Source organism: Telmatherina bonti (genome assembly GCF_933228915.1).
Source record: "Telmatherina bonti genome assembly, chromosome: 5".
Classification (NCBI taxonomy): domain Eukaryota; kingdom Metazoa; phylum Chordata; class Actinopteri; order Atheriniformes; family Telmatherinidae; genus Telmatherina; species Telmatherina bonti.
The window spans coordinates 8785688-8806002 of record NC_136623.1 but is presented as its reverse complement, the minus strand read 5'-3'; the positions used below and the strand labels follow the sequence as shown (position 1 = coordinate 8806002).

The 20315-nt window shown below is 40.7% G+C and overlaps 2 protein-coding genes across 2 annotated transcripts; one reads left to right on the top strand and one right to left on the bottom strand.

Moving 5' to 3' along the window:
• Positions 1-1624: 1624 nt before the first annotated feature.
• On the bottom strand, positions 1625-13963 carry pbx2 (pre-B-cell leukemia homeobox 2). Its single transcript, XM_079240981.1, has 8 exons — positions 13700-13963; positions 11379-11452; positions 9712-9956; positions 7173-7363; positions 5655-5790; positions 5127-5268; positions 4801-4895; positions 1625-2400 (listed from the first exon to the last, which is right to left on the bottom strand). Exons 1-8 carry the CDS (start codon positions 13942-13944, stop codon positions 2320-2322), a joined length of 1209 nt encoding a protein of 402 aa, XP_079097107.1. The 5' UTR covers positions 13945-13963; the 3' UTR covers positions 1625-2319.
• A 2825-nt stretch (positions 13964-16788) lies between these two features.
• gpsm3 (G protein signaling modulator 3) lies at positions 16789-19194 on the top strand. The gene is made up of 5 exons (XM_079240408.1): positions 16789-16883; positions 17240-17746; positions 18058-18220; positions 18392-18621; positions 18713-19194. The coding sequence occupies exons 2-5, from the start codon at positions 17294-17296 to the stop codon at positions 18851-18853; spliced, it is 987 nt and encodes a 328-aa protein (XP_079096534.1). The 5' UTR covers positions 16789-16883; positions 17240-17293; the 3' UTR covers positions 18854-19194.
• The last annotated feature ends 1121 nt before the right edge of the window (positions 19195-20315 follow it).

Here is a 20315-nt window from a genome sequence, read left to right as displayed (position 1 = left end):
ATATATAGATATATATATATAGATATATATATATATCTATATATATATATACACATAAGTGTTTTTTTAAGTGAAAAAACTGTGCCTCGGCTTGAAAAAGGTTGAACTGTCTTTGACTATCTGATGGTTATTTCTGTCCTCTTTTTATTTAATAATCAAACCATAATTTTGTTGCCAAACCAAGAATCCGAAGCTCATGTCATTATTTAAATAACATGAAGAGAAGACGGTGATATCTGTGAGATATGTAGCTCTGTTGCTCTCAGAAATGTTTAGGTTTCTGTCACAACTTTTTGAAGGAGATCATTTATCTGGACAGAGATCTCAGATGTTATATTCATCATCTGCTGAAGCAAGTTTCCAGAAACTGATTCTGCAAAAGTACCAGCCAGGATTATCAAGGTTTAGCTCCAGATGTCGAGGGACATGCTGATGCCCAGTGAACTACTGGGACACGAAGCAGAGGCAAAACGGACCTGTCGCTCAGGGTGTGTTACAAGGATGCTTGTGATAAATTTCTGGAATAGTTTTTGTTCATCAAGCTGCTATCTGGCGACTTTGGAAGCTGATTAAACACCTCAGACTCACCTATTCTCTCTGAGCTGCTTCAGAGGGTCCAGTGGTATCTGCAACCACAGGGGGTCCTGCTGCAGTGTGATGTGAAGGAATGACTGGTTTGCAGAAGTATTAAGCAGGTGGGAAATGTCAAATATCCATGTAAATATCAGGATCCTGGTTTTCCCAGGAGAACACGTCTTAATTCAACCTGTTGATGCTGACCGGTTGTCACCGACCAACTAGCATCAGGTTGGATCTTCTTTTGGCTTCACAATTCCTGATGCCACAGATTCAACAAGCTGATGGAAACATGTTGACATGAAGCATCACACAGCTGATATGGTGGAGGTGATGTGAGCTTTGTGACATGGTGCATCATCCTGCTGGAAGTTTCCATCAGAAGATGCTACACTGTGCTCAGAAAGGGATGGACATGGTCAGCAGCAGGCCTCAGGTAGGCTGTGGAGGTTAAACCATGTCATACTGGTACTAAGGGGACCAAAGTGGGACCAGAAAACCTCCCCCCACCATTCCACCAGCAGCAGTCTGAAGCGTTGATCCTGACGGCAGGATGGATCCATGTTGTCATGATGTTTCCAGCAGATTCTGATCCTACCATGTGAATGTGGAGCTGAACTGGAGACTCATCAGACCAGCAACGTTTCTCCATCTTCTATTGTCCAGTTCTGGTGAGTCTGTGTGAATTGTAGCCTCAGTTTCCTGTTCTTACTGACAGGAGGGAACCCGCTGTGGTCTTCTGCTGCTGGAGAACATCTGCTTCCAAGCTGGATGGGTTGTGTGTTCACAGATGATGTTCTGCATACCTCGACTGGAACCAGAACCTATTTTCTATCATCTCCAACTAGTCTGTCTAAAGAAACATGATTAGGTTGCTTCTCTTCACGCACTTTGAGGGGGGGGGGGGGGGGGGGGGGGGATTGCCATCTCATGAACAGGAATGCTGATCTACTTTTATTTTCTGCTTCCAGCTGATTTTCCTTCCTGCTGTGAAGTGTTTTTGTCCCCTTTTATTCTGCGACTCAAACACACACAGTCAAACGGCAGCTGCTTGTTAATACAGTCTTCATTGTAAAAGAGGTAGAGAGAATACAGGTGTTTCACTGTACAGAAAAAGACAGCACTGTTGATACACTCATTCAAACCATTAATATGCACGCACGCGCACCGCATTCATTTTACAGGGACACAGAAGCCCAGTACAAAAAGAAAAGGAAAGGATAAACACAACACAGAGAAACAAACACACAAAGTCTTTGGATTTTTCTCTATTGCCCTCTCACTCATTAATGCATTCTCTCTTTCTGAGCCGCTAAAACGAAAACAGTTGTTGCTCTAATGATAAAAGCAATAATATTAATGATATAATGTGCTAAAACAACGATAATGCAGCCCCACCCTCTCCTTTCCAAACCAGGAGATTCTCAGTAACCTGTCAAAAGTAGTGGAAAACAAATCCTAAAACCCCCAGAAGAAAACCACGCCTGCATGCACACACACACACACACACATTCACGCTACCACCTGTGCACACACCTAACCATACAAACGTAATAATGGCCGACGCCGAGCGGTTAGAAAAGAAACAACAAAAAGAGAAATAATGTACATTTAAAATAACCAAACCAAACAAACGGTAAAAAAGCAAACAACTGCAGCCAAGTGGGAAGTGTGATATCATTCTTTCTGTCTTGTCCGCCGTCAAACTTTCCATCGCTGTCGTTCTGTCAGTGGGCGGGGCCATCAGTCGGAGTTTTCTGAGTGGTCGCTGTGGGGCGAAGCGCCAGACAGCGGCGAGTTTCGACCTTGCCAGTTTCCGTTCGCCTGCGAAATGGAAGGGAAAAGGAAGACGAGGTGAGGAACGAAGGCGCGTCTGTCGCACTTTCCTGAACAAACAACGTTTCATCTGGGAGTTCCTTCATGCCCGAGATCCGCCAAGACACTTTTTTTTTGTTTGCATTTATTTAACTTTTTATCGTTTTACCTCCATTTTTTTTTTTTTTTTTTTTAAATTTCACCTTAATCTAAATGTTTTACTTCTACGTTCATCACTCTGTAGTAACTGGCGTTGTGTGACAGAGCTTTATTAATAAAGCTGAGTTGAGTTATTCTCATTCGGTCCTTAGTCTATGTTGGCGTTTCCCAGTCTGGGATCAGTGAAGTGCATCTGCACCATTTGTCCCAGATAACCCAACTGCAGGGCGAAATGTCTTTAAACACAACTTTTCTGTGTTACACGTTTCTACTAGTCTGCGTGGGCTTGTAGCGGCAGTGTGAGACCTGGAGGTACGCTGCACCTGGTTACAAGCTGAGACGAGATCTCACAAGCATGGCTCTCCCTTCGCCTCCGCTCACTGTCACTGATGCACCCACTGTTTTATCTGGCATGAACGACCAAACTGGGAGTAAGAAATGTCTACCCAGACAAATAGGTCGTCATCAATTCAACTCAACTTCATTTATAAAGACCTTTAAAACAACCAGAGTTGAAACAAACTGTTGTACACAATCGGCCAAAATAAAAAGTTCAAATGCAAATAAATAACACAATAAAACAACAGGTTATACAAGGAATACAGAATTAAAACAATAAAACAAACTGAATAAATAAATAGTAAATAAAACCAATAATAAAAATAAACTAAAGCACACTGACCGGAAACTGTCTTACGTTGGGTTAAAGGGCCGAGGAATAAAAATGGGTTTTAAGATGAGTTTTAAAAATGGCCATGATACTGTATACAGTGCCAGTGTTATTTATATCACCTGTACGAAAAAAGAAAATAAACAAATCTTCCTCATTTTAGCAGAAATTTCTTCTAAAATACATTTTAACACAAAAATCTTTGATGATCTGAACCTCTTCTCGACAAGACCTCGTGTCTGACGTGACCGTATAATCCTGGTCTGAAAGGAAAGCTGGGACCTGTGAGCTGACGGCAGAAGTGTCAGAGTTCAGCTTGTTCCATCCTTCACCAGAAGAAAGAACTGAGTTCTTGCTTCTCGAGGCTGCAAGAACAAGAAAAAACTTCTTTTTCGTCAGGTCCAGACATCCTCCAGGAGAAGGGGGGGGGGATCACTGCGGGGAGTGATGTCTGCTTTTATGTGCAATGTTTTTCCCGGCGTCTTTTTGCTCAAGATAACTCAAAAGGTTGCGGACGGATCTTTACAAAAACTTCAAGAGTTGTTGGAAATGTGAAAATGAAGAAGTGATTAAACTCTGGTGGTGATCAGGATCACCGTTTGGATCCAGGAATGTTTTAAAAGGATTCTTTAACATCGTGCTTGGCGGAGGTTTCCGCTCTCTGAGTTTCTAGTTTCATATTTAATGAGCAGCTTCGTCTGCGGCAGGGCGGGTCGTGCACGCGGCAGGGCGGGTCGTGCACGCGGCAGGGCGGGTCGTGCACGCGGCAGGGCGGGTCGTGCACGCGGCAGGGCGGGTCGTGCACGCGGCAGGGTCCGAGTGTTTTAATGCAACATCTAAAAATGTTCCTACTTTCTTCACCACCTCGATCAGCAAAGTAAACATGAAGAGTTTGACAAATGTTTTAAGGAAGGTGTCACACAGGTAAAAAGCTATCAGAGGAGGATGATTATCAACACCTCCATCTGTGTTCAGGCAGGAGAATCCAGCCATAGACCCCGACTTCACCTCAGAAACGCCACCAGCATCCAGAGAAACAAAGTCCAAAACAGTTTGCGACTGTAAGAGTGAAAAGCTTCACCATAAGGCCTCCTTCATCTCCATGGAAACTAGCAGGACCTTCATGGTCAATTTCACACAGAGGCAGAGTGATAGGAGATCACGTCGGGATTTTTAGAGCTACTAGAAAACAGAAAAAGCAAGACATCTTCATGATTCTGCGGTTTTCTGTTTGCTCCTCTTTGGCTGCTGCCTCCCAGAGGTGCACTGGGGCTTGGCAGACTGAGTTTTGTCCCATCATGCTGGGATCACACATCTTAGGATTGACTGAAAAGATCGTCTGGACCGCTCTGACCTCATGTTCCCCCCCCTGTACGGGGCTCTGGTGAAGAACAGGTGAAACTGACACAAGTGGCTCGTTTGCTGTTGCTAGCAGCAGTGTGGTTTTCCTTCCATACAAACTATATAAAGTTAGTGCCTCCTGGCAGAGGTTAGTGTGTACACGTTACCCCTCTGTTTGGAGGGCAAAGGTTAGGGCAAGGGGAGGAGGAAGGGGTGAGAATGAGAGGCCTAAAATTCACCTGCGCCCCCATTTGGTAGGCCGACTGCTCGCCGTTCACCGGTGGAACTCCGAGGAACAGGTCAGCTGATCCAGACAACGAGAAGGACCCCGACCCTGAAGAGGAACCAAAACAAGAATGCAGCTTAAATATAAACTGTTTTTAGTTTTCTTTTGTCTATGAAGCACTTTGGATTCAAATGTGATGCTAATCTTTCCAGAAAATACTGGAAACAGGAGCTTTTCTTGGCTCATTCCAGAGGTGAGCTCACTAAGGCGCTTCTGAATGGAGGTTGTGAGGAAGATGCAGGGGGTGAATCACATTTCAGCGTCCGTTCCTCGGCGTACCTGTGGAGTTGGGGGTGTGCGGGGAGTCGTCGCCCTGTCTGGCCCCCAAAGCCGTCTTCATGGCGTAGAGGTTGGCCTCCTCCTGGAACTTCCCGATGTTTTTCTTGTAGCGGATTCTCTTGTTGCCGAACCAGTTGGAAACCTGTTTGATGAAAAACAAGCAGAACAACAACCAACAATTATTAAAATAGTTAATTTTAACCACTGAAACCAGGCGCAGTTTGTCTTCCCTGCAAGCCGGATGGATTTAAATGTTTCTTGTTCTGCACAGCGCTCCAGCTTCCCCGCGACCCTCAACTGGAATAAGTGGTTCAGGAAATGGATGGGTGGTTTTTTCACAGCTGAACTTCTAACAATATGAAAAACCAAACCAAGAACTGCAGCTTGGGGCAAAGCTGATCAATCTGACTGAATACAACAAGGACTGTAACTGCAGGAAACACGAGAATGTTTTTTAGTTTCAGACACAACTTCGGCCTTTTTATTCCAATTAAACTTTATTTATAAAGTATTGTTCAGGTGAATTACCTGAGAGACGGTGATTCCACACTGCTTGGCAAGCTCCTCTTTGGCTTCTTCACTGGGATATGGGTTGGACAGGTGGGAGTAGAAATACTCATTGAGGACCTCTGTGGCTTGCTTACTAAAGTTGCGCCTTTTACGTCTGATGAGACAAATAGAGGATCAGAATGGAGCTCTTTGTTTTCTATCCTGCATCATTTTTCTTTTCCATTCCCTCACATAAATGTCTACATAGCCATAAAAACATTTACAGGACATGCTGAAAGTTAAAAATAAGAAAAAAAAAACAACAACACTGAAATGTGAAAAAGATGCATCGTTGCAGTTGCACATTTTGAAATAAACCCAACTATAATGAATTACAGGGAGATGAAGGCCCCAGAATAGAAACACATTAACTTGTTTTTTTACACTTATAATCTAATACTACATGGGTAAGAAGGAGTGTACTCGGGGGAGTAAACTAAATTAGCATATTTCCACCATGGGACAATTTAATAAGCTTGCATTGTAATGTGTTCAAAGAATATGAGACCACAAATAGCAGTCATTTATAACAACAACTGCAAAGGGAGCTTCATGTCCACATCACAGATGATCTGTGGGACACTGCTATGCAGGATAAAAGCATGCAACTCATGACTTCACACAGTATCCCCACGCCAGCACCGACCGTTCGATCCCAGACTTTCATTCCTTTGCCTCAGTTTGACTCATTGTTTGTGGAAAACACAGAACTTCTGGAGCTACGTTGAGCAGGAAATAACGCTACGATCTGGAGAACGGCCCACTGTCTGAAGAAATGCGTATGAACTGATAACACTTCAAACAGAAATGGCCAAATCTGTATCTAAAAGGATGTGTCTTGAGTTGATCTAACAAGAGGATCCTCAGTCCTGGTCCTCGAGGGCCGGTGTCCTGCTGGCTTTCCAAGCGTTCCCGCTGTAACACGCCTGCTTCAAATCAAAGTGTTCCGTATTTTTCAGTCCAAAAGACGCACTGGATTATAAGATGCAATGTCAATGATCTTTCAATATCTCATCTATTTTAATACATAAGACACACACGATAGTAGCTGGCGTGTATTATTTTCATACACACGCACACGTAGTTCAGCAAGTTAAATCACCTTTATATCACTCGGTTGTTGGCGTCACCATAGCAACACATTAATCAGCTGGTTCACCTTTTGACAGGTGAATAAAAGAAACGACTTCTTGCGTGACAATGGTTGTTTAGCATAAAAACTACATCAAGACCAAATCGTTCTAATACTTCAGCATATTTAGCAAGTTTAGTAAAAAAGAAATTCATCAGACATTCGGTGCGCCTTATGGTCTGTAAAACCCGGTATGTAGCAGACATGTGCAGAGCTTGCCTGGGTCTGACTCAGGTGTGTTCCAGCAGGAACCAGCAGGAACCTGCAGGACACCGGCCGCTGGTCTGAATATTTCACTTATTCTCTAAAGTTTTCTGTTTGTTTGTTTTTTATTGTTTCTGTATGTGGAAAAAACACAAACCCACCTGGCATCGAGGAAGCGGGACCTCAGGATCATGACGGCCTCACAAGTGCTCTGCTTCAGCTGGGTCTGGATGGAGCTGAACTTGCGGTGGATGATGGCCACCATGCGCTCGATCTCCCGCGGAGTGACGGGCCGTGTGCGGGACTGCTCGCGCAGCAGGTTCATCACGTGCGTGGTGAATTCAGTGCACGCCTGGGTACAGGACAGCAATGAGCAACGAAATGAAACCGATGGTTTTCATGAAGATCCTACACCAGCATTCCCAGCACACACATGTAAATAACTTAGATGTGCAGGTAAACAAGCAAGCAAACAGGCACCGGCCAGCAGCACACACACACACACACACCACCAACTGGTAAGGAGTGTGGACCAGAATGTCAGGGTTAATGGTGTGATATATCAAATGTGTCGTCCTGCAGACATCCTCTGAATGTAACGGTCAGAATATTCATAAACAATGAATGAATTCACACTTTGATTAAAAAAAAAAAGAAAAAAAAAGGTCACATTCAGGTAAAACAGGCAGATGTTCCTGCAGTGTCAACATAGCCAAATAAATCATTTACAGTACACCACACCCCCCCCCCAGGACAGCTTCAATATCAGTGATTTTATCTGACAAGACCTTCTTGACAGAAGAACTAAAATAGTTAGGGGTGGAACTCCATTAAACTTTTTATATAATTAATTACAAGCTTTGTAATTAATTAGATTTAATTATTGGATTTTAGTGAAACTTGCCCCAAAAAGCAACCTTCTTTCATTTTAATGGATTTTAAGCAATTATTATCTTAAATAAAAGTAAAACTGTTAATTTTTTCAACCTAAACTCTTTTAATGTCTGGATAAATTAATTTAAATTTTAAAACAGGAAAAAAGAAATAGAAAACATCCCTGCTTGTTGCAAAGAAATCTACACTTTTTATTTTTTATTGATATGAATCCCTGATACCACCAGAAAAAGACGTTAGACTTGTTAATGCTAAATTTGTCTTTTAATAAACTCACTGGAGCGTCTGAAACATCGCTATGTAGCGCCAATGCGGCTAAGTTAGTAGCGGGCGTAGTGTGTGCATCAGTGTAATTGGGGTACCAGGAAATTGTGGTGTGACAAAGGTTCCGCGATTAAGTGCGTAATTTTCTTTTAACGCGTTAAGCTTCATCACACTGCATAAAAAATTACGTTTTTTTCCCCCTTATAAAACTGCTTTTTTTTTTCACAAACAGAAAAAAAAATCATGCCTACCGGTTTCAAAAGCACATTTATGTCTTGTTTATTGTTGTAATACAGAATAGGAAAATATCTCCAGTGTCTTTTGCATATATTTCTTAAAAAAAAAAAAAAAAAAAAAAACACAAACAAAAGTTTGTTTACAGTTTTTCTTTGGAACTTTTTACTGGTGAAGATCAGGGCTGCTTTCTACCTTGAAATTCAATGTGAGCAACACGACTCGATCGCCCTGCTCTGTCCCCCTTTGGATCTTTTACTTGGTCCACATAGCGATTAGTCTCGCGGACGAACAGAGCGATGATCTCTTCGTTGAAGAATCGCTCAGACAGTTCGCCTTCAGACACATCATCATCGTCTTCTAGATGTAGCCCTTCAAGTCCACGAACAGTGAACTGTGTTACTGTCTTTCAGCGTATTTATGCGCCGGCACCTGTCGAGCGCTTGCGAAAATCGGGCGCATAATTGCGGCGGCAGTAGGGGGTAGGAAAATCAAATCGAATAGTCAAAAATCTGGATTTTTTTTTGCTTCACAATTTTAAAATCGATTTTTTGTGTAAAAAAAAAAAAAAAAAAAAATTTTTTTCAAATAAAATTAATCCATTAAATTTTTCTTTTTTTAATTGATGTTTTAATGACTTTTAATGAGTCATTTTATTGTGTTTATTGATCTTTTTACTTGTCTTCTTGGGCATTATAGCAGCAGAATGATGGTCTGGCTTATTGTGTTATTTTTTCCTAATTGAAATCAAGAAAAATGACGAGCAAAAAAAAAATAAATGAATAAATTTCTTTTATACATTTATTTTGTTTTTAATCTACAAAAATTAGCAATGTCAAAGAATTGTGAGAATCGCAATTTAAATCGAAATGGCACTCAAAAAAATTGGAATCGAATCGAATCAGTAAAAGCATATCGTCACAGCCCTAGTCAGCAGTGTGTTGAAGGTTCATGTTTCTGAATTAATTCACTGTAATTGACGCATTAAAGTCCCGCCCCTAAAAATAACCCAATTTAAGTCGATTTAGGAATTGAACCCTGTTAAACAAACAAACTGCAAATCTAAAAGGATTAATGACAAAACTGTCTATCATAAGTGTTTATGTTGTTACTTTTAAAGCAGCGGATGCCCCGTAACTTAAATAAATACTCCTTTAAGAGGCTAGATACTAACGGAAATGGATAAAAAGCCTGTGCACTGAAAGCTCAATTTGACATGCCAATGGTTTACACTCCTGGAGGGCAGCTTCAGTAAAGGCAAGCGTGTACAGGCGAACTCAAAGCTCGGCTCCTGTTGCGACACGGTACCTGCTCATACTTCTCCAGCTCAGTGTGGTAGATACTGCGAATCTGGCTCAACTTGCTTTTGTAGTCGGAGTGCTCGAGCGAGCTGTCAGGGGACATCCCTCCTGAGCTGGTGGCAGCGGACACAGCAGCGGCAGCTCCACCACCCTTTTCTGGCCCGGCGACACCCTCTGCCAGCAACATGTTATCCAAACGCACCAGCTGAGGATCCTGAGGCTCCTCCTCCTGGTTGTTCCTCATTGACAAGCCTGTCGATAAAACACATGTACATGCATTTAAGCGCAATTAATGCACTGTAAACTTCAACTATAATACAGCAGCAGCCTATAATCCCAACATGCAATACCGCACCTGCTAATAAGCATATCTTTGACATGAAAGGTCAAGTTGACAACGCCCAGTACTAACAAGGTGAAAGGGGCCATATCACCACCAACTGTAGCAGAGATATACACACTCAATAAATCAAATCTCCTCCCACACTTGTATAGTGGAGCATGTACAGTATTGTCATTAAAGAGCCAGCTGAGCTGTCACTGTAGTTGTAAGTTAATGCGTGAAAAGCTAAAGAGCGGAAAACCTTGTTTGACAGAAGGCAAGACAACATATACCTAAAATATGCTGATCTAGATCAGAGCCTTTCTTCAGGGATTTAAAATCAGTAAAGGTGGGAAAATAAAATTGAAAAAACGGACATCAGGATTTTTTTCTTCAAAATTTTAAAATAGATTTTTTTTGTTGGAAAAAAAATCTTTTTTTCCAAATAAATAAAATTAATCCACTATAAAATTTTTGTCATTTTTATTGTTTTTATCAATCTTTTAACTTGTCTTCTTGGGCATTATAGCAGCAGAACGATGGTCTGGCTACTGTTTTTTTTTCCTAATTGAAATCAAGAACTGATGAGGAAAAAAAAAAAGGTTTATACATTTATTTTGTTTTTAATCTACAAAAATCAGCAATTTCAAAGAATTGTAAGAATTGCAATTTAAATCGAATCGGAACCCAAAAAAAAGGAATCGAATCGGGACAAAGGCATATCGTCACATCCCTATTAAATAGCCAGCTGAGCTGTCACTGTAGTTGTAAGTTAATGCATGAAAAGCTAAAGAGCAGAAAACCTTGTTTGGCAGAAGGCAAGACAACATATACCTAAAATATGCTGATCTAGATCAGAGCCTTTCTTCAGGGATGTAAAATCAGTGTTGGCAGATTTAAAGTTGAAAAGGTTTATTTAGTCTTTAATACTTGACAATAACAACCAGATAGAAACTGCTGGGACCAATTACTGGTACAATCTAAATTCATTATATTTCTGGAGATAACAGCATTCGTCATCAACCTTTTTTATGCTGTAACAAGAGCTTTTTCTTATGATCAGCAAACACCAGGAGAACACACTGTAACAACTGTACTGTAGGTCTGTTTGTTCAGCCGTTGTTCATCGCGGATTATAAACCAAACAACCCTCTGCAATATCATATTTAGGAAGAATTACTTCTGACAAATACATTCCTTGTGTGAATTCAGAGGCAGTCAGCTAATTTATCATTATATTGCCTTGTGATGACACGGTGTCAACACAGTCTAATAACGCTGTAGGATGAAAGTGGTGTGCTCAGATGCTAACAGTGACCGCTTTAAAACGAACGCGAGGAGCGTAAACCCACCGGTTTTTTCCTTGATCTCGCACAAAACGCTGAACAATGCGGGTTTCATCCGGTGACAGTTGAGGGCATGTTTCCTGTAAAAGCCAAAAAAAAAAAAAAAAAAAAAAGCATCAGTAGTAGCAACAAGCTAACCACACATAGACATAGTGACAGCATGCAAATATACCAAAACAAAAACAATGATTTTTTTTTTTTTAATTATTATTAAGTTTTCAAAAAATGATTACATAGGTCAGTTTTGACAAAGTGTAATCATGAAGATGATCATTAAAAAGGAACAACAAAGAAATTAAACAGTTTAATACAAGGGGAATCAACCAGTGATGTAGTTGTACAGTTTGCCCAGATGTAAGGTTTTAGTATGTTTTAGGTTAGTACAGTTCAATTTTTGGATCACATGAAAATAAGTACATAGAACAAATTTTTTGAAGAGAGAAAAAGAGGGCATTTTTTCAAGTATTTCATTTTATGTACATGAAACTTTGGCCCTGCGATGGACTGGCGAGCTGTCCAGGGTGTACCCTGCCTGTCGCCCAAAGCCAGCTGGGATAGGCTCCAGCTTCCCCGCGACCCTGAATTGGAATAAGCGGTTTGGAAAATGAATGAATGAATGAAACTTTGCTAAAATAATCAGCAAATTGATTATATATTACTAATTTTTGGTGGAGTTAGAATTTCTAAAACGAAGTAGCAGGTCAGACTCGTTTAAAAGGAAATCCTTACCCAAATGTTTCTTAAGATCTAATTGAAAGTCAGACCAGAAATTAGATACATGCACATACTGAAAGAATAAGTGTTCTATGGTTTCAGATGCATTTTGGCCAAAAGTTGCTTTTATCATTTAAACCAGGTAGTTATTTGTAGATCAGTATTAACAGGATAATATTTATGCACAATTTTGAAGACAAGTTCTTTTATCTTATTGGGCAGAATTAGTGCTTTAAGTGGGCCAGTATGCAGCGGTGCAGCAACTTATAGTTGTTGATTTTAATTTTTAAAAAAAGAAAGAAAAAAAAAAGAAAAGTCGCCCCAAAAGAAATGTATTGTTTAGACCAATTTAGACGCACAATGCTTGCTGTAGCCCACAACGTCACGCCACACATCACGTTGTTCGCTCACTTCTGTGTTTACGTGACAAGATAATATTGCGAAGTTGCATGGACCAGGCCTGATGCTGGGGAAAACATATTTCACAGAGGGAAAGGGTAATAGTAATACACTGTTAAATTAGTCTGGCAATAAATAAGTCTAAATGTAGAATTTTTTATGTTTTTAACCCTTTCGTGTATAGAGGTCTTGTAGTGGGCACCAATTTACAAGCTTTTTCCTGCATATTCATGAATGAGGAGGGTATTTTTGTAAATAAACCACTTCAGTGGGTTTTTTTTTTTCTTAACAAAAATGTGAAAAATGTTGCATTGTTTTTATTATTAATTCATGCATGAAAGAGTTAATGAACTAAGTTTTTTAATGTCCATGCAATGAGGCTTGAAGTTCATAAAAGTGTCTCCGTGTCACTTTGAATTTGGCAAATGTGGATTTGATTTAGAACTTGCTGTGTTTGTTTTTTGTCATTTCTGTGCGATAAAACTATTAATCTACAGATCAATTTAATTATCTACAAATAAGTATCACCCATGTTTTTGTCCCATATTTGCATGACAAACTGACAGCAAGTCATTAAGGGAGTACCACCACTTATTTTGTTCCACTTAAAGCACTGGGCAGAATAAATTTGGAAGGAAGAGTAAAAAACCAAAACAAAAACAATGACTTAAGTGAAAGAACATCTACCTTTAGCAAGGCTAAGTTAGCAACCGTTAGCTGCTCGCTAAGTATGAGATAAACATCACATTGTTTACTTCTAAATATGTTGTATACGATAGCCAGTGAGGTTAGAGATGCTTTCCCTTATTTACATTGTAATGTATTCCTAATGTGTTATTTTGGAGGTGTTTTAATCGCAGGGATGTGATGCTGCTTGTTGTAGCTTTAGCCTGTTAGCAGCGGCTAAGGAAGCTAGCACGCTAACAAAGGTTGCGACAACAATCGCAGCAGAAATTTGTGTTTTCCAACAAAGACCAAAAGAAACAAAAAGCTGCACTTTTACATAACATGATTATGATAACACATGATTTTGGGCATCATCTGGTCAGAACAAAATAAACTTTGTTTTCCCTTAGCAAGCCGATTGTTTAGCTAATTAAACAATAGAGTGAAGTTCAGGAAACTTTGCGAGAGAAACTCAAAACGAAAAGCAGTCGCGAAGTCTGGAAAAAAACAAAAATAATTATTTTAAGATTAAAATGAAAGTCACCAACTTTGCTTGCGCCTCGTCCAAACTTTGGTCGGTGATGGTCATTATTTGCTGCAGTATGTCACCGATATCTCTGCGGGTTTCGTGTCCGTTCTCTGTGCCCTCGAGGCCCGGTTCTCCTCCGTCAGACCGGTGCTGGGAGGGTTGGTGAACCGAGTTAAGTGCGTGCATCCCCGGGTGGCCGCTCACGCCCAGTCCCCGGCCGTTGGATGGCCCGTTGCCCGTCAGAGGCTGCTGCTGCTGCAACATCTTCAGCGACGCGCAGTGGCGACGACTGCTGCCCCGTTCACAAAAGACGGCCTGAAAGCAGGCTCCCCTAGCGATGAACAACCAAAGGTACAAGCACCCTGAAGCATGTGAGTGTGTTTTTTTTTTCTTTTCCCCATGTTGCACCATAACTGTAACACTGCAAAGTTGAAAGCAACCACAACAACTAAACATCTGCACGTTTTGCATTGAAAAAGCAGAAATGACTATGTTTGGATGTGACTGGATGCAGGGCCGGATTAAAAGTGCACTGGCCCCTGGGCTCAGAGCGTTCCAGGGGCCCCCTTCCCCACCACAACATTTTGAAAATTGTGACTGATACACTGGGAAAAGGACATTTCTAAGATCTCACAGCCAATGGCACTAATAGCAATATACCAGACACTAGAGGTGGGAAAATCGAATCGAAAAAATTGAAAATCTGGATTTTTTTTCTTCAAGATATAAAAATCGATTTTTTTTTTTTGTTAAAAAAATCTATATTTTTTTAAATAAATAAAATTAATCCACTATAAAATTTTTGTCATTTTCATGGTTTTTATTGATCTTTTTACTTATCTTCTAGCAGCTGAATGATGATCTGGCACTTTGTTGTTTTTTCCTAACTGAAATCAAGAAAAATTACAAGCAAAAATAATTAAAAAAAAAAAAAGTTTTTGTTTTTAATCTACAAAAATGATCAATATGGAGGAATTTTGAGAATCGCAATTTAAATCAAATCGGCACCCAAAAAAATTGGAATCATATCTAATCGAATCAAATCGGGACAAAAGCATATCATCAAAGCCCTACTAGACTCTGTGGTGTAACTATCTGGCTTTTACGTATATTTTGTTTCATGTCCAAACTGCTGGTGTTTGCCTTACATGAAACCTACATTGGCCCCGAGAGGGTGTGGGCCCCTGGGCCTGTGCCCATAATCCCCATTGGATAATCCGGCCTTGCCTAGCGATGAACAGCCAAAGGTACAAACATCCTGAAGCATGTGAGTGTGTTTTTTTAAAAAAAATGTATTTTATTTATTTATTTATTTTTTGCGTTTAGTTATTTCTTTTACATAAATAGTCAGAAAACTGACTATTTAAGGGATTATTTAAACAACTGCAAGGAAGAAAAGATTATAATTGTCAAAGGGAGCAGGAATACTTAAGCATTGCTTCATCCTGCTCCTTTTCGGATGCTATAATAATTGCTACTTTTTTTAACCTGTTGATTTAATTGTGTTATTTTGTCTGAAATAAAGAAATATCTATCTATCTATCTATCTATCTATCTATCTATCTATCTATCTATCTATCTATCTATCTATCTATCTATCTATCTATCTATCTAATGTTGCACCCTAACTGTAACACTACAAGGTTGAAAGCAACCACAACAAATAAACATCTGCACGCTTTTTTTCAAATTAGTTAGTTGGTTTATTTTGTTTTGTTTGTATCAGTCACAATCAGTTTGTTCATTTCCAAAAAAAAACAATCAAGTACAACAAAAACAAAATAGGCAGAAGCAAAGCTTGTATAGCTAATAATCAGGGCCGGATTAAAAGTGCACAGGCCCCTGGGCCCAGAGTGTTCCAGGGGCCCCCTTGCCCACCACAACATTTTGAAAATTGTGAATGATACACTGGGAAAAGGACATTTCTAACATTTCTCAGCCAGTGGTACAAATAGCAATACACTAGACACTGTGGTGTAACTATCTGGCTTTTATGTACATTTTATTTAATGTCCAAACTGCTGGTGTATGCCCCACATGGGGCCAAAGTGGGCGTGGGCCCCTGTGCCCATAATGTCCATTGGGTAATCCGGCCTTGCTAATAATATACACTTACAAGTAGAGTTACCTTAAATTATACAAATAACAAAAGCAGATGCATTACATACAATGTGTGACTTTTATAAAGAAATTTTATTTATAAAGTTGCATATCTCTCAAAAATAAACTGATAAATCATCTTTTTAAGCAGAAATAAAGAATTACCTTTTTTTTTTTTTTTTTTTTTACCTCATTACTGAGTTTATTCCACAGTTGAACCCCTCGAAAGGATAAGCATCTCTGTTTCACCCCTGTCCTAGATTTTGGAACAATAAATTAACAACTGTCTCTAAAGTTATATTTAGTCTGCTGAAGCTTAAAGTAATTTTCTGGAAGAACATTTTGTTTAGCCTTAAACATAACTTGTATCGTCTCATAGTAAACATTGAAAAAGCAGAAATGAGTGTGTTTGGATATGACTGGAAGTGTGTCACTGCATGGCAAAGAAATGAGATCAAAGCAAATAACTTAAAGATCTTGTTCTTTATTGTTAAACTGCAGTATTAAACCTGCTTACAAGGCTCAGAATAAAGATGATTTCTCTTTTTGTGAAATGATCATCTCCCTCACACCACTTCTCTCAATTGTCAACTTCTTGTTTTAGCAGAAAGTCAACAGGATGTGTGCCAAAACCACAGCCCCATCAGAACTGCACGCCTGTTTCAACATGTTGCAGCTGACATATTCAAATACTTTAAAAGTCACAGCAGCTGCTGCTCATCCAGCTCTGAATTAACCTCAGAACGGAGGAGTCCTCGTTCAGGGGCACACCTCGGCAGACCGAAGCCATGGCACGGCTCCCTTCTGCTTTTTACAGCTATATTTCCTAATACTCTGACAAGGCAATGTGGGCTAAGTAAATAGGGGTGGGCTGTAACAAGAGGAACAGGAAGAGAGGAGATGAGAGAAAGAAGGTAGCAAGGCATACTCAGAGAGTGTGAGAGCTTGTCACGTCGGTATGTAAAACTTTTCACAAGTTTTTTTTTATTTTTACATCTGTATCGATATCGACTCGACAAGCGGTGAGCTGAAAAATGCTGTGCTCAGTCTGTGGAGACTTCAAGAGATGATGTGATGAGGAGATAAAGTCCAAAAAGATAAAGGTAAGGCTGAATTTATGTAGAATACATTTGATATGTGGTAGTAAAGTTTTTGTTGTTTTTTTTTGGTTGGGTGGGGGGTAAGATCTGTTTGGACAAATGTCTTTTGAAACTTTGTCCTATCACATCACATAACTCTTGGAAATCTGTGTGGATTTTTCTGCCTAAACATCTGTAGCAACAATGCCAGAACCTGCTGAACGGGTTTGTCATAATTCTCCAGGAGAGAAAAACACAGCTCCTCGGTCCGTCTGTCTGTTAACACTTGTCTCTCAGACTGCTAGAAGTAGAACCAGTGGAAAGCCTGACGTTTTTTTTTTTTTGTTTCTGAGTTTTCTTTTGGTGTATCTTTTCACCAGGCCTTGACAGAGACATTCCACAAGACGCAGACTCCACAAACAATCCAAGTTGAAATGGCTGAAGTGGAGCTGCAGGAGCCCCTTGTCATCACAGAGGACGGAGACATAACTGAGGATATGGGAGAAGGAGAGGCCGCAGGCAGCTCGGACGTCGCCGTACCAAGCTGTGGCGAAGAATCTGCTCTCAGAACGGAAGAGGAACATTCAGAGGACTCAAATCGAGAAGCAGCAGCGAGTAAAATGTGTTTACAGGAAAAACAGCAGGCAGAGACGGAGGAGGGCCAGTCTGAACCAGAGCCTGGTAATGAAAACACGAATGATGGACAAAACAGAGATAATGCTGAAGGTGAAGGGCAGGCGCCTGCAGCAACGGCTGGAGAAAACGCCAGTAGCACAGAGGAGGACGGTGTTACAGAAAAAGAGCATCAAGTGGACACACAGAGGTTAAATTCTTCTGAGAACCAACAGTCTGGAAGGGAAGAGAAACAAGAAGAGGACCCCAAAAAGGTGGGTGAATTCATCAGCTCTGACAGGCACGTTGTGGAGACTGGAAGAAGTTCACACGTTGAACAAAGGGATTATTTGTAAAGGTCTTGACTTTACCAACTAACCACATGATGTACAAAAACAGCCTCGTGGTGGGGAAAAACTGCAGGTTTTATTCTATTAGAAGGCGTGTGGGAAGACGTAGGAGTAGAATAATCTTTTCTTGTTGTGGTTTTTCTTGTGCTGTGCCAACCAACAAGCTGTGTCATCACTCAGAAACCTCTTTCTTCTCTCCCCCATTCTTTCTCTGCCTCCTACCTGCGTTTCCTCAGGCTCACCGGTTAACTCCTGACTTCCCGGAGGCGCTGTACGAGCTGCTCTGTACCCTTCAGGAGGGGAGACGTCTGAATGACCAGCGCTGCTCCTTCAGCATGGAGGGGGGGATCCGGAGGAGGTGCCATTCTGAGCCTAACACCACCAAACCAGCTCACAGAGGTGAAGGGCCGTTCAGCTGTTGTTGCGTGTGTTTTCCACGACATGACAATGACTCATGTTAAGCAGGGTGAAACATCACAAATCTGATGAAACGCCGCATTCTCAGCAGTTTCCATATCCGTCCTCTGAGCGCTGACCAGTTGAAGTCTCCTCTTTTTGTTTGCTTTCCAGTTGTCTTCTCTTCTATGACTTCGCTGCAGAAAGAGGAGTTCTTTGACCTGGTGGCCACTGCACAAGCTCGCCGTCTAGATGACCAGAGAGCACAACTGGAAAGGTCTTCACCACCAAAAGCAAAGTCCAGAAGCTTCAGAGGAAGTTTAAAACAGCTGTCTTTTGTGAAAAAACCTGCACCGCCTGCCGTCTGTAAAGACGATCTGTATGACATGATCCTCACAACACAAGTAAGCCGTCTGAACGTCTTTTGTCTGGAGTTTTCTGATGAGAAACTCGTGCAGGATGGTGGAAAACTCTGGTTTTTGCTTCTGACTTCAGGCTCAGGGCAGGTTGGAGGACCAGCGCAGCAGAGCTCCGGGTCCCATGGACGATGAAGACTTCTTCTCTCTGCTGCTGAGAGTTCAAGGGGGGCGCATGGACGAGCAGAGGACTGAACTGCCGTGCCTGCTGCAAACCTGAGATGGGAAATAAGAGATTATTGCAGCTGTTTTGCTTTGGTTTCTCTTTGTAAGAGGGCTTCTGTATTGTTATTTTTCCTCTCATCCTGACGATGCTCTGCTTTGGGAATCTTCTTCCCTGCTGAGTATCAGTGTTAAAGTTGCAGCAAAAACGCTAAGTTTTTCATACAACTTTAGAGATGCTCCTAATAAAATGTTTACTTTTAGGTAATATTATGTTTTTTTTCCTTCGCTAATCTGCATCAGTAGATATGTTGGAAAATTGAATTAAATATTTGTAATGAGCTGCCTGATGCTTGCTGCGTGCACACGCCTTGCATGCGGAGAAGGCAGTGTGCTATTCTCTGTTGTTTTACTTATTTGTAAAGTAGATACAGCCATCAAACGCACCAGATTTGGTGATGAAGAGATGATGATACCTCTAAGGTTGTGGAGCGCTTGAGTGTGTGTGTGATAATTCTTCTTTAGAATAAACCAAAACTATGTTTGTACCATTTACTTTCTTCTGTTTGTGCATAACTTCTAAATTTAATCAGGAAAAAGTGATGTTTAGCACATCCACTAATGGTAACGTCATATTTTTTATGGGTTTTTGCAGTATTGCACATTGGTGTTGCAGTACTTTGTCATCACTAGAGTTTGTTAAACTTACTGTGTTCATCATTAACAATCATCCCTTTTGCAAGATACACACTGACTCTTGTTTCGGCATAAAACATCTCTGCACATGAGTCAAACCTTTCACGCAGGAATGGAGGAGCTTGTGATGTTCCGTTTCGGGAACAAATGAGGCAAAGATAAAGATGTTAATTTTTAACAGAATGAATGACCTTCTGTTTGGTATTATCACAAACTTCCTGAATCTTAGTTTCCACTGAAAGAATCTTTCTCGTTTATGTAATCAGTAAAGTATATTTACAATAGTTAAACTCTTATTTAAATATCTGTGAAGTCAGTTTATACTTCATACTTGACTTATAAAGGAATTTATTCAGGCAAACACAAGTGAAAACTTCTTTATGTTGGATAATAATAACTCACAGTATTTACTGCTAAATAGACCATGGTTTTCACTTAACACAAACCATGATTTAATGCATCCGTGTTTAAGGCTAAATATACTTAAAACAGCTCTGCAGGCAATAATCAAGGCCATATTGTGTCAACAGCCCAATAAGGGGACCTCCTTGAAACCTGTGACCTCCTCTGCAGTGTGTTTTGTCCACTCAGCTCAGAGGAAACCTCTCTGAGGAAGTCCTGGCCAGCCTGCAATGAAGGTTAGAGGTAGCAAGAGGATGCTGTGTCACTTCCTCAAACAGAATCATGCATGTTTAATGTGATAGCAGCTCTGAGCGACACCAGTGCAGCTGGCAGGGGAAACAGATGAAAACGTATGAGAGAAAAAAAACCCAACCGATTTCAGCAAAGTTGTGAAAGAGTCAAACAGGAAGAAACTTCAGCAG

Excerpts from the sequence above, each read along its gene's own strand:
- gpsm3 (XM_079240408.1), top strand. The coding sequence starts at position 17,294 with ATGGCTGAAGTGGAGCTGCAGGAGCCCCTTGTCATCACAGAGGACGGA. Across the intron at positions 18,221-18,391 it reads CACCAAACCAGCTCACAGAG|TTGTCTTCTCTTCTATGACT; the intron begins GTGAAGGGCCGT and ends TTTGCTTTCCAG. Across the intron at positions 18,622-18,712 it reads ACATGATCCTCACAACACAA|GCTCAGGGCAGGTTGGAGGA; the intron begins GTAAGCCGTCTG and ends TTCTGACTTCAG.
- pbx2 (XM_079240981.1), bottom strand. The coding sequence starts at position 13,944 with ATGTTGCAGCAGCAGCAGCCTCTGACGGGCAACGGGCCATCCAACGGC. Across the intron at positions 7,364-9,711 it reads AGCTGGAGAAGTATGAGCAG|GCGTGCACTGAATTCACCAC; the intron begins GTACCGTGTCGC and ends TCCTGTACCCAG. Across the intron at positions 5,791-7,172 it reads TCCCGCTTCCTCGATGCCAG|ACGTAAAAGGCGCAACTTTA; the intron begins GTGGGTTTGTGT and ends TTGTCTCATCAG.